At 39.2% G+C, this 14,987-nt stretch overlaps 1 protein-coding gene across 1 annotated transcript; it reads left to right on the top strand.

Annotated features, from left to right (window-relative positions):
* The first annotated feature begins 377 nt into the window (after positions 1–377).
* On the top strand, positions 378–11,110 carry LOC139115122 (neurogenic locus notch homolog protein 1-like). The gene is made up of 8 exons (XM_070677028.1): positions 378–1,077; positions 1,668–3,464; positions 4,460–4,621; positions 5,112–5,495; positions 6,096–6,392; positions 7,371–7,683; positions 8,586–8,718; positions 9,458–11,110. The coding sequence occupies exons 1-8, from the start codon at positions 408–410 to the stop codon at positions 11,108–11,110; spliced, it is 5,409 nt and encodes a 1,802-aa protein (XP_070533129.1). The 5' UTR covers positions 378–407.
* The last annotated feature ends 3,877 nt before the right edge of the window (positions 11,111–14,987 follow it).

Here is a 14,987-nt window from a genome sequence, read left to right as displayed (position 1 = left end):
TGTGTAATGGTATTCAAGAGCCAATGGACAGTGGTTACTGTAAGTGTGATCCAGGATGGGTTGGTGTCGGGTGTGATTCAGAATGCTCCTTCAATTGGAAAATTATCAACAACTCTTGTGAATGTTATGTTGGATGGAGGGGAAAGTATTGTGACATTGCAGGCTGCCCAGGCATTGATGTTGACTGTTCTGGATGTGGACAATGCAACTCTAAAACCCACCAGTGTATCTGCAATAATGGTTTGACAGGTGATTGGTGTGAGTTCCCAGATTGTTCAGGCAACCCTGACTGTTTTATGATGGGACACTGCAATGATACTGTCAATCCTCCAGTTTGTACCAACTGTGAAAAGGGCTGGATGGGTTCAGACTGCAATGATCCTTGTACTTTTGGCAACCAAGTTCCAATGGACAGTGGGAATTGTGTCTGTGATCCGTGCTACTCTGGAAGGAGTTGCAACAGTGAATGCATGGAACATGGCTTCTGCAGTGATGGCAAGTGCAGTTGTGATCCTGGCTGGTGGGGTGAGTTATGTGAGGTCCCTGGCTGCCCTGGTGTTGAAGAAGATTGCAGTGGCAATGGAGACTGTAACAGTACCCTGCATCTATGCTTTTGCTATCCTGGATGGAAAGGAGATGGCTGTGAGATACCCGACTGTGCAGATGACTGTAACAACAGAGGATACTGCAATGGAACTGGTCGAACAACCCCACAGTGCACTGACTGTGAGCAAGACTGGATGGGACATGCCTGTGAGGAACCTTGTGTTTATGGAATCCAGGAGCCAATGGACAGTGGGGTCTGCATTTGTGAGGAGTGCTACACTGGTTATGGCTGCAATGTTGAGTGCTCAGAAAATTGTGTTTGCAATGACAACAATCAGTGTGAGTGCTTTGGAGACCCAGGCAATTCCTGGTGGGGACTTAAGCGTGAAATGAAACGATGTCCAGGAGAAGACAATGCCTGCAACGGCCATGGTGACTGCAACTCAGCCTCTCAGAAATGTAAGTGTTATCCTGGTTGGACAGGTGATGATTGCAGTACAGCAGATTGTCCAGGAACTCCAAGCTGTTCAGGTATGACCAGTAACTGGCAACTTTCCCTGTTGTTTTCAGTTGCAAAATTGAGCCAATATTCACATCTTATTGATGAACTTTCATTGATGCCAATGAACTCTCATTGATGCCTAATTATATTTTTAATTGCGTGTTCATTTGTATATACACAAATCTCACTCAATGCTTGCACATAGCAGAAGATGATCCTTTCGAATTCAATTATATCATGACGTTTACAAGAATTCCTTAAAGGGCTTCCAAGAACAAATTCTGATAAATACACTACTAAAAGATAGATAATATTGCTGCCATGATGAAAGGCGAATGGGAGTGTACATAAAAGAAGAGAGTGAGATATAGTGACTTAAAATTTACTAATCAGTTGAACCTAAAAGTCTATGCTAGACACTTATAGCCTATTCACAAATTAATTATCTGTGAAATAATTGGTGTGTCATTTCCAATGTTTGCAAATTTATAAATGTATGAGCCCCAGTATATTATAAATTTAGTGACTGTGAAGAGACTGCTAATACTTCATTTTTGAGGTTGGTGTGATCGAATATTATTCTTGTAGTAAGTTTTTGCTTCTTTGCTTGATCTTGCAGGAAATGGTGTCTGTGGATCTACTTATCCACGAACTTGTAAGTGCTTCAGTGAGTGGGCTGGTGATGTATGTGATGTACCTTGTGTCAATGGTGCCAACGTGTATGGTGATGGCTGTATATGTGACGCATGTTTTACTGGCACTGGTTGTGACCAGATTTGCAATGGAAATGGAGAGTGTGAGAATGATGCTTGTTCATGTGATTTTGATTCTGGATACAAGGGTGAGATCTGTCAAATCCCTGGCTGCCCTGGATATCCAACAGATTGCTCCGGCCATGGCTCCTGCAACCTAGCTACTTTTGAGTGCATTTGTGACCCGGGCTGGAAGGGCAATGGATGTCATATTCCAGATTGCCCAGGAGATCTTGACTGTCATGGAAGAGGAGTTTGTCCTGTACCTGAAAATGATGATGATGACCGGTGGTGTGACTGCAATATTGGATGGATGGGTGATGGATGTGAAACACCGTGTGTTCACGGAACACAAGAGAGATTCCCCAATAGTACATGGATCTGTCATTGTGAACCATGTTTCAATGGCATAGGCTGTGATCTCTTATGCTCTAACCACACGACCGCTCAGTGTATTGATGGCACTTGTGATTGTAGCTTTGATGGTGGAAGGGGTGAATTCTGTGAGGTAGGTGGCTGTCCTGGTGATTATGGACTACATTGTTCCGGGTATGGCGAATGCAACTCAGCAACGGGAATATGCTATTGCCGCTCTGGCTGGACTGGAGAAGGGTGTGAGATACCAGACTGTCCAGGAACCCCAGACTGCAATGACAGGGGAGTGTGTGAGCCATCTGATCCACCTGTTTGTCGTAACTGTACCAGCGGCTGGATGGGAACAGCATGTGAAGTACCATGTGTCCATGGTGAACAGATTCCGATGGATTCTGGTAACTGCACGTGTGAGCCATGCTACAGTGGTATATCCTGCGATGCTAAATGTGGTGGAATAGGAAACTGCACAGATGATGGAGTTTGTGAATGTCCATTTGAAGGAGGCCGAGGAGAGTTCTGCACAGAGCCTGGTTGTCCTGGTTATGGCGAGGACTGCACTGGCCATGGAACTTGCATTCTTGGCACGTGCCTGTGCAATGAAGGCTGGGTAGGCAGAGGATGTGAAATACCAGACTGCCCTGGAGATCCAAACTGCAATGGCAGAGGCACATGCACTGAAGACAGACCTAAACCAGAGTGCATTGATTGTATTGAAGGATGGATGGGTCCTTCCTGTAATACACCCTGTGGACCTGAACATGGAACACAAGACCCACCAAATAGTGGCCTATGCAGATGTACAGACCCCTGTTGGCATGGAGAAAGCTGTCATGACTTCTGTAGTGGTGTGGGACAATGCGTCAATGAAACTTGTGACTGCACAGATGAAGGCTTAAATCTAGGCAATTGGGGCCAGTTCTGTGAAAGCAGAGACTGTCCTGGAGTTGATGAGCCATGCAGTGGCCATGGATACTGTAACCCATCCACACTCACCTGCATCTGTAATTCTGGATGGGAAGGAGAAGGTTGTCATATTCCAAACTGTCCTGGTGATCCGGACTGCAATGGTAGAGGCACATGTGATGGAAGCCAGGCTATTCCTATCTGTAAGGACTGTGAAGCTGGATGGATGGGAGCAGGCTGTGAGCTACCTTGTGTGAATGGCATAGCACAGCCTGACTATACCTGTGTTTGTGATGAATGCTACACTGGTGCTGGATGTGATATGATGTGTAGCAACCATGGACAATGTAATGATGGTACATGTACCTGTGACTCTGCTTGGTGGGGTATGTATATTGTAAAGCATTAACTTACATAAAATATAGACTCTCCTATTTGGCTTTAGAAACTTACCTGTGTTTTCAAATGGTACCACTTTCACCCATACATATCTGAAGTGTTGTGACTTGAAACAAGATACTAGGACCAAGGTTGGTACTGGAATGTTCCCTGTGTAAAGATTCAGACATGCATTGACAAATGACAACTAGAGAGAGTATTTACTGGCTATATCATAGTTGTCTCTTTTAGTGTTTTCTATTCAAATCTATGTGACTAATTCATTCATTCATTTTATTGCCATATTATTATGCATCAAATACACATCTAATGCCACAAAAAGGCAATGAGAAAAAGAGAAGTTGCAAATGGTACATTGGCAATATGGAGCTAGAAATATAGCTTTACGCTAGTCAAGCCTAGCCCCGCTTACTCAGTAATATATTACGTTATTAAGCATGTTAGGCTACTGTCTGGTGAATGGTGAAAACTCTTCTATTGACATTTTTGCCAGTTCAATGTATAGTGCCTCGCACATAAAATTCTGAACAAGTCATTCATAGTTTTAATTACAATCACTGAGCAGGGACATGAATTGTTGTTATCGTTGGTAATTGTTTTATATAGTTGTGGTATGTCCCTTCCAACAATTTCCATATTTTCCTTCATTAGAAAGAAGAGACACTACAGTACACAAAGCATATTATCCCTATTTGGTTTAGAGGTGTAGCCTACAACATCTATGGCATAGTTTCTGATAGCATTCATGTCCTCCATTTGTCACAATATAAATAATTTATCAAATTCACCAATTTGTAAGGAATGTCTACATACATTTACACCTTTTGCACATTATAGAAAAAATAATACCATCAGAAACCAATAAATCTTCGGAAGTGTATCCACACCCACTTTTTTAAGGAAAACCAACAATTTTCCTAGTTTCTTGACAATTTGTTAACGTTTATCTTTTGTGCCTTTCCCTTTTCTCCTTGATATTCAGGAGAATACTGTGATATTAGAGGATGTCCCGGCATTGGAGACAGCTGTTCAGGACGTGGACACTGCAATGTAAATGAACAAAACTGCTACTGTTATCCTGGTTGGAAAGGTGAAGATTGCAATGTTCCTGACTGTCCTGGAACACCAGATTATAGTGGTAGAGGTTTGCCATGCATTGATTAAGTATATATTCTATAAATTCATGTTTGATCATGCACTCAAAATCTCTGTCATTCTGCCCAATAGACCAGGAATCCAGTCATCAGGAATTTTCAAAACAATAAGAAGGTTTGATCAAGTCAGATATTTGGTTGACAAGCCTGTCACAACTCTCCCTTCGAATTGTCATACACAGTGTAATTAGTTAATTGCGATATAGCTGCATATGAATTCACTCTTAAATTTACTGTTCAATAATACTTTTATTAAAAAATGTCATACAAAACAGTAAAAAATTTTTTATGAACCTTATTCCCAAGTTTTAACGATTCAGATAATAAAAACAAATGTTAGTGAAGATATGCGTATGACAAACTAATTTATTGCAATAAAAGCAATCCAGCCTCTAATTAGAATGTGATGTACTCACCTGGTGATAATGACAAAGCCTGCCTTACCTTGAAGTTACTGACACAAGCATTCCAATTCAATAGGGTACTGCAACGGTACATACAGTCCCTCTATGTGCATTTGTGATGAAGACTGGATGGGTGAAAGATGCCACATTCCATGCTTGTATGGCAGACAGTCACCACCAAACAGTGGCATATGTGAGTGTGATCCTTGCTACCTTGGTATCAGCTGTGATGAAGAATGCTCCAGTAATGGCGCCTGTGCAAATGAGAAATGTATTTGTGAAGAGGGATTTACTGGTGACTTGTGTGAGTTTTTGGATTGCCCCGGGGAACCAGACTGCTCTGGTTTTTGTACATGTGTCAGACGAGAGGGCAGATCAGTGTGCATCTGCAGTGCAGGATTTGAAGGAGAGGATTGCTCAATCATGGTTTGCCCCGGAACACCAGAGTGCAGTGGAAGAGGTGAGGAGCCTAATTTTTATGCATCGTTCCATGTTTTAGTTAACCCATTGTTTAAATATATTAGAAAAGTTTCATGTTCTGAATAATTTGCAAAATTGCTCTAAAAAACTGATTTTTTCACATTTGGTAACTTTAGCTGTACAGGAACAAAATTAGTATTTCCAGCTTGATTGAAACTTTGATTCAACTTCACATCATGTGTTGCAGGTTGATATAAGAACGTATATAATATGTAAACATCTGTCTTTGATCATGTTTGAAGGTATACTTTGTCAACCCTTCTGTCAGCATGTTTCAAGATGCCTATGAATAATACTAATCTTTCACACATTATGAAACTGATGAAGAAATAACAAATATTTTAACTTTATTCCATGAAAAAGCTATTTTATCATCTCTGTTTAAAAGGATAACTTTTGTTTTAATACATTCAAAATCAGTGCAATATGTGACACTATGGTACTTGTTAGAGCTAAATAAAACAATCTGTAAAATTTTTGCCTTTGTAAAAGTTGTAATTCAAGTAGAATTCTCACTGAATAGGGCAATCATCATAACAACATGCAGCAGCAAACCTTCATAGTATGCACTCTTCCATAGGTACTTGTGAGTTGATTGAAAACGCACCTATGTGTACCTGCAAACATGGTTTTGATGGAGATGCATGTGAAAGATGCCTACCTCGCTTCTCTGGTTCAAACTGTGAGCAGTGTGTGGATGGTTACATTGGCTGGAACACCACATGTGGAGTTCTCTGTCTTCACGGATATGCTACAGAGCCAGGCGGAGACCAGTGTGAATGCTATGCTGATGACAACGAAGGCTACTGGACAGGAGGTAGTTGTGATGAATGTATAGAAGGCTGGGGTCTGCCTGATTGCCGCAGCTGTGCAGCAGGTGAGAGGGGAAATATTTACAGCTATTGAGAATCAGGATCACGTAAAACTCTTCCATGTTAAAGGGACAAAGTCGCCCATTTTTTCATGAATTTTGTTTAATACGAGATACTACTATATTGTTTGACATGTTGAAAGATACTGATTGAATGTGTGACCATGTATATATTCGACCCCGGTTTTAGACAAATTAAATGAAACCATGGCGAAAATGAATTAATGGTCATGACCATTAATTCATTTTTGCGATGGTTACACGTATCGTGTCTAAAACTGGGGTCGTATATATGCATGGTCACCTATTCATTCAGTATCTTTCAACATGTCAAAGAATATAAGTGGTATCGTGTATCAAACAAAATTCATAAAAAATGAGCGTCTTCTGCCATTTGTCATGGTAATGAACTTACGAAACTTTCCATTACTGGAATTGTTTACAGTGTGATGTTATATCATGATTTAATAGAACAGTGCATGGTAATAGTCCTTACCACTGATTGCCACCTTTAAGAACATAAGTATTGGTAATAAACAGTCTTTAGCTAAGTCCTTCATTTTCGATTATGAGAAATATTTATTGTGGAAATGTTACTGAACAATTCATTTGAAGATGAAATATGCATTCTAGTTTAATAATATGAAAGGGTAATGCCATGTATAAGAATTCTTGCTAAAAGATTTTATTAAAGTGAGCAAAGAGTTTTGACAAAACAACCTCTAGAAAATCATTGTCACTGAGATTAAAATGAATGGAGAATACCAGTAAACCATCTGAAGGTAAAGTATTGATTGTTCAGATGAAATTAAATAAAGTCATCAAGAAAATTTATTTTGAATGGCACATTTTTTGTACTGGGTCTATTTTGAATGTTTTTTTCATTTGCGTTTGTTAATTTTGAATCCTTCGTTACACCTGTTTCTTGTTACATCTGTTACTCTTGTTATATCTGTTCAATATTTTATCAATTGTAAAATTCAGACTATGTTGGGTTTGGGCACTGCGATATCCACTGTGTGTCTGGCCATGGAAGATATCAGGATCCACAAGATGGAGAGGGAGGCAAAGAAGCTGTCAGACCCATCCTGCAGTGTGTTGAAGAAGAAGGTGGCAACTCAACTGGGTACAGAGCATGGTTTGGATATGACAATGAGAATGCACATAATGCATACATACCAATTGGAGATGACAATAGGTTTGAAGACACGAAACATGGGCGTAGCATAGCTTATGAAAATATGGGACAACCCTCTAAATTTCAACCAGGAGAGTACAGAAATGTCTTCTACATCAGGTATGTTTTTTTTCAACTTTTCAAAGAATGATGATATACATCACATAGCCTGGATTAACAACATGGTGGTCCATGAGTGCCACCAAATATGTACTAAGGTAGTCTTAGTCAAAAACATAATGGTCACTCCAAAATGTAACTTTTATGTAATTTTATCATCATCAAATGTTGACAGGGGTAAGTCACGTTCAGTGCCGCTGTCTTTGATGGCATGAATCCTCTATGCAGCTCAAACCCTGTGCATGTGAAGGACAAAACAGCTATACTGGTATTTCCATCAATTCACCTGCTAGACTTACGTGTATACTGTATGGATATCCTGAAAACTGCATATTTGATCGTATTGAATGAGTGATATGAGTGGCTAAATCCACTGCATGGATGTTTCACAACAAATACAGAAGGATCTTGAGGGACTGGAATCTTATAAAGTGCAATCATGTTCAAACATGACAATCATGAGCTACTCAATAGTAAGCTTTTGTGGTGGCCCAAACTGCAGCACCTATTTCAAAATAGGTGGTCCAAAATTAGAAATTCGAGGACTTTTGGATTCCAGATCACCTTTAATTTTGAGCACCAAATTTTGAAAGAAGTTACATTCTGACTAAAGATACAACACATTTAGTTCATGAACAACTAATTTGAGTCTGCTTACTTTCAATTGATTTTCAGAATATATGTACTCGGTACATAATCTTAAAATATGCATATGTTTGTTGACTTATGACTAAACTGCAATCTGCTTGACGAGAAGTAATGAGAATTTACTGTATTTCTGCGTAAAAAGGTCGAATTTTATGGTGGCCAACCAAAAAATGGTGAAAAAGTTCTTGCTCTGTAAGTGATCTGAGGTATTACAGATTGCAAATCTGATGAAACGCTGTGATTATTTTCTGCAGGATACCAGACATGGAGACAGAGTACATTTGGCATTTAGCTTACACTCCATCAAATACAATGTACAGAGTGTCGGTTACAGCCAATCAGATGTATGAGATTCCTTGCACTGGAAGTGAACTTGAAGAACATAAGGTTTGTCTGTCTATCTGTGTTTGTTGAATTCCAAGACTGATATTTTTGTCTGCCTTAGATTTCACAAGTCAAATTATCAATTTCTGTTTGCTACTGATATCAGCCATTAGTTCACAGTAATTACAAAATTATTGCATACATAAATAATGATAGACTCAATACTAGTTGAGTAAAATCAATTTTGAGTTTAACCTCATACCAAAAATGACTGAAAATTAGTGAAATTACCATTATGAGAGCATATTGGAAGAATAGTATAAATTTAATATACATTTGAATTATTTCACCAATATGGACATATTTATAGAGTTGTTTAAGTTATGCACATCTCAAAACAGAAACGTAAATTTTCGGTGTAGCATCTTTCAAATTGAAAAATAAAACTCTGGAACCAACAAGCAAAGTTTGCTAGTTAAAAAAATAATGAAAATTTATTTATATCTCAAGTTCAAAGTGGCTAAAATCCATGTGTTAATTTGTTGGGAGAAACTACTCATACTCATATGAAACAATGAGAATTTAATAACTTTACCAGACTGCTCAAGCAGCACACAAACGTAGTGCTGTAAAATTTGGCCTTAATGTATGTAGTTGACTACTACTTTGTATGTGCTTGTCAAATCTTAAATAATGGCAAGTTACTATGTGTACTCATAGCTTGTATTTAACTAAAACAATCTGTATAATGGCTGTATAAAGTATTTGTTTGTGACTCCTTTTATATACAACTTTCTTTCAGAAATTTCTCAATATATCTGATCCTGGGTACTGTGAGTGTTACAATGGTTACTGGGGACCATCCTGTGAGAATGAGTGCCCGGGTGGTGCAAGCAACCCATGCTTTGGCCGTGGAGAGTGCAATAGAACAACTGGGGATTGTCTCTGTGATGTGAATTTCTTGTTCTACAGCAACTGTACTGTCTGTGCACCTGATTGGATGGGACATGACTGTTCTGTTGGCTACGTTAACATGTCAAACACCCTTGATGGATTTCACCTTGCCAGCACTTTTGGACTTGGACACTTCACCACCTGTGATGGCGCAAGCTACCATTTCTATGGACGTGGAGAGTACCACCTGTTCAGCAATAGTGAAATTGAAGTTCAAATCCGCATGGTTGCTTGTAATGAAGAAGGCTTAGGAAGCTGTGTGAATGCTGTGGCTGTCAAAGTTGGTGCAAGGTGGGTAACTGTCCATTCTGGTTACACGGATGATGACCTAGGAGGAGTTGTCTGGATTGATGGAGTTGAAGCATTTGTTACTGATACTGTGGTGCATATTGGTTCTGGTTATTATTTCTCGAGGATTTCAATAGGCCATTATTCCTGTCACAGTAACCTCTTCTTCCTTGATATCTACAACCGAGACCGTTACATGGACCTAAGACTGAGGATCGACAGCTTAAAGTGCAGTGCATCCACAGGACTGCTTAGCTCATGTGATGACGACCCTTTCAATGATTTTGTGACAAAAGATGGAGAACTACTCACACCTCACCTTACGGGAACATTGCACCAGAACAACATCCATGAAGAATATGGCCCTTCCTGGCTAGTCACTACAACCAGTAGTTTGTTTGTTTACAACTATGGCCAGTATGATGAAGTGAGAGATATAGAAGGCATGGAATCTGGTTATGCTCTATCTTTCAATGACTCCCACATGTACACAGAACCACTGTATACATTCTCAGACTCTGATGCTACTTTTGAGTTCCACTTCAAGATCAGCCCTGAGCTCATAGATTGTGGTACAGTCATCTCATACACAAAGACTGAAACATTTTCTGTCATCTACTGTCAGACCTTCTTTCTTATTGATTATGGTTCAAAATCATCTGAAATTTCCATGACTGTAAACAGCGACGTCTGGTACCAGATGTCTCTCGTCTGGCAGGTGAGCTCACAGCTCTTAAAAGTTTATGTCTTTGACCCAGAAGGTGCTCTACAGACTCAAACTCTAGATTTCAAAGATTATGAAAATATCTTGATGCCAGGAGGTGTACTCACATTGGGGCAGTGGAAGCCCCCAGTTGATGCAGTGACAGATCGGAAATATGCAGGTTTCATTGGTTGGCTTGATGAACTGACAATATGGAAACAAAGTTATGAACTATCGTCCCTCAGAAGCAGAAGTGGAATTTTCATGGATTATAACTCCCATAATTTAGCAAGCCTTTGGAGGTTTAATGAAGGTGAGGGCTTAATAGTACATGATGCTGCATCAATTGGGCACTTGCATATGGTGTCAGACCCCTGGAGGAATCCAAAATGGGTGTACTCTTCCACTAGGATTGAGCGTCCCTCATCATACTCAGTGACATCACAATATGCGGGCATCTACTGGTCAGAAGATTTTGAAATTGAAGCAGAACAAAGTGCAGAACGCTGATTTATGGCTCAACCCTTGGAAATCCATGTACATCAATTGGAATGGCAGATTTTTACTACGTTTCTTGCATAAAGGATGTTGCCAACAACAATGATCTCAATAAAGCTATGGAGGTAGTCTTGGCGTACTCTGATCACTGCATGTTGTTGCAGCAGTTGACGGAGTGGCCTGCCCAGGCATTCTGCCAAGAGTTTATTCCTAGACATTTTCCCAACTGGATTGGCGCACAGTGTGATGTCCCCTGCATATCAGGAACTGCAGATGGCTCGGACACTGAGGATTGTGTTTGTTATCATGGATTCTGGGACGATACATGTGATCAGCAGTGTATGGCGAGTGCTTTCCATCCTTGCTCAGACATTGGCATCTGTGGGCTTGATGATGGAATGTGTGAGTGTGCAGCAAGCCGAGACAAAACATCTCACTGTTCTAGTTGTTCACATGATTGGGCTGGAGAAGATTGCATTTCAGCAGTGGTCAACATCAATCCAAACACCCAATTAACTGTTTGCTCAGTCTTCTCCTACTCACATTTTACAATGTTTGATGGATCAACTTATGACCTCCGTGCTTTGGGAGAATTCTATCTACTGGACTCCCAAGACTTGTCAGTGTATATCCGGCAGGTTCCATGTGGCGGTGAGAACATGTGTATCAACCAGGTTTGGATTGAGACAATGGATGCAAATCTGACAATTCATGCTCCCTATGATGATGACAGTTATGAAGTGATATCACTTGATGGAGTCGAGGTGTTTTTTGACAAAATAATTCCTGTTGGAAATTCAGCAGTGCTTGTTAGAACAAAAACATGGCATTATGAATTCAGTCAGAGCAGATTGAACAACATCTCAATAACTGTTTCCAGGAAATTCCTAAGTATGCAAATAACCGTTCCAAAAGACCTTTGCCATGATGTAGAGAGAACTCTTTGCGGAAGCTGTGACGGTGACAGGGATAATGATTTCAAGAACAGGGATGGCACAGATGTAGAACACATGGCAGTCACATATGATATCATAAACTTGGACTTTGCGGACTTCTGCCGAGTGAATAACTCCACAGAAACAGCATTCAGATACACGTACAACACACATGTTGAGGATAGAAAGTTGACTTCAGGAGGTTATTGTCTGCACTTTGAATACACTCACTGTGAGACCAACACTATTGTTAACACCTTTGACCTGGAGGATGATGTCACCATTGAATTCCTCGTCAGAGGTGCCAGTCCAACAGTATATGGAGGAACACTTCTTTCATACGTAAATGTACATCGGTTTGCAATTAGTAATGATGACACAATTAAAATACACCATGGCACAGAGTTCATTGATACAGGCATGGTGACAGCAACAAATGAATGGGTGCAGATATCATTTGTGTACTTCCGATCAACTAGACGATGCACACTTTACTATTTCAATGAGTTTGGAGAAATCAATGGGCAGTCTTACACACTGTCTACAAATCTATTCTCTCCTGGAGGAACTATTGCTTTGGGGATATGGCAACCTGGTGTTGGTGGAAAACCACCAGACACTCAATTTGTTGGCAATATTGATGAACTGCGAATATGGAGGAGGTCCTTTGAGTACAATGGAATCAGACAGAATTATAGGATGAATGTACAACCTGATATTTCTGGACTTAGTGGCTTGTGGAAGTTTTCTGAAGGACGTGGAGATATTGCTTCCGATCAAGTTCACAGTCATCACTTACATATACCAAGCAGCAAAGGTGCTCTATGGTATTTATCAAATGCACCTGTCTCAAATGGTCCGATGTGTGACTTCATCTGCATTGCATCCTTCTTCGTGGATGTTGAAAGTCGAAGACAGGCTGAAAGTCAATGTAGCAAAGCAATAACAGATAGTGAATTGTACAGACATTGTGAAAGCTTAGGATTGGCTCTGGCCCAGTTCCACGAAGATTCCTGTCTGATTGATGTAGCCTATGAAGATACCATGTTAGCCTATATGTGGTCTGTAGAGGCCTACTCAGCATTCTGTCAGGCAACATTGGCACTTCCAGCATTTGATTCACAGTGTAAAGAAGGCTGGAGGGGAAGTGACTGTTCATTACCAGTGATTCCAGTAACACCATCTGATACAATGCGCGAAGATGTACCAATACCAACTGAAGATGAATTCCCACTTTGGATCATCATCATTATCATCATTGTATTGATCATCATCATCACATGCTGTATCTGCTGTATTATTTGCTGTTTGTATAAGAAGAAGAAACAAAAGGAGACGGAACAAGAAGCAGAACGGGCAGGTTCACGAACTCTGATCTATGGTGACCCACCCATGACGTCAAGCCATATTTCATTCAATGACTCTTACATAAGCAGTGAACTCGATATCCCAATTCAACTCAAAACATTCCAGTACAGTGATGGAGATGAAGGTCGTGAAGTTGACACCAAGGCACCAATTAAAACTTGGCAGAAGAAGGAACAAAGCCAACATTTCCAAGAGAAACTCCCAGAGCCGGGTAAAGTAGACAACGCGTATGCTGCAGATTTTTCTGAGGAAACAGAATTTGCATTCCAGGGTATAAACGATGAAATGAAATGAATATCAGTCGTGCATAAGATGCACTTCACAAAGCACACACAATTGTGTCAGAACAGATTGTGACAACCATAGTTCAACTCATAATTACCAAGAACTTATGAAATGTGACCTGTATGTGCAATGTAGAGTAAATTCAGATTAGAAGAATATTCATAAGATGTCGAAGTTTTTCCACACTATCAAAATAGAGAGAGCTTGAAATAGCAAAAAAGTGAATTTGCTTGAAATTTTTAACTTGTTTTGTTAAAATCGTTAACATTTTTAACTCACAATATTACAATGTTAAAGCAATATTACATTTCTATGATTCATGCCATGTGTTAAAAACATGCAATATTCTTTGAATTTTTTTAAAAGCCTGAGATAATTTTAATCGGAATATATAGCATAAAACTGCAGCTGAAAGAGATTTTCCATACCTCAAATTAAAGTCTACAATTAGGTATTTTATGGGACTAGCAGTTAAATTCAGGTTAATTCCCTCCATTTTAAATCTATTACTTTTGGTCATTGTTATGTTGCTGTTTGCACTATAAAGCTTTCCGTATTCAGTCATTTTTTCAGAGTTACAAATAATAATGGCAAATCTCTTCTCTGCTTAAAAAAAATAGAAAATTCCAATGTTTTCAATAATTTTGAAAGTTACGACACCAAAAACAAAAACCAGAAAGTATGCATTAGCAATACTGTCAATGACATGTATGATTCTAAAGATGAGTTTGATGATTGCAATGTTTTTGTACGCTCCATGTACCCAGAGCAAAAGTTAATATTTTCATTATCTGCTTGTATTGTCATGTTATGTCATTTATTACCAGCATTTTCTTTACATCAGTGACATTTGATTGTTATGAGAATAATTTCCATCCCTATAATTTCTTTCAACTTTTGTTAACAGAGAGTGCAATTAACATTTACTGTAATTCCTTCACTTGAATCCACATTTATTCCTCAGTTTTATGAGACACTTCCTTGCAAATTAATAATCTAGTTTGTCAATAACTGTAGCTTTACTGTACCTCTCAAATCATCTGCCAATTTTACCAAAAATCAACAGATTGTGTATTTTCAAAGAAATATAATTTTTATATATGAGAAAATACATGTTAATTATTGAAATGGAAAAATATTAAATGCATATATCTAAAGAAATAAAGAATAATACCATTTATCCATTTTTCTCAGAAAGGAAAATGAAAAAAAAATATCAACACCTGGACTCACTCATCCTTGATTTCATCATTTTAATCGATTATGAAGATATTTGAGTACTCTACTACATGTCTTATTGT

The sequence above is a fragment of the Ptychodera flava genome, chromosome 17 (assembly GCF_041260155.1).
Source record: "Ptychodera flava strain L36383 chromosome 17, AS_Pfla_20210202, whole genome shotgun sequence".
Taxonomy (NCBI): Eukaryota; Metazoa; Hemichordata; class Enteropneusta; family Ptychoderidae; genus Ptychodera; species Ptychodera flava.
The sequence above is the reverse complement of the archived record's forward strand: the minus strand, read 5'-3'. Positions and strand labels throughout refer to the sequence as shown.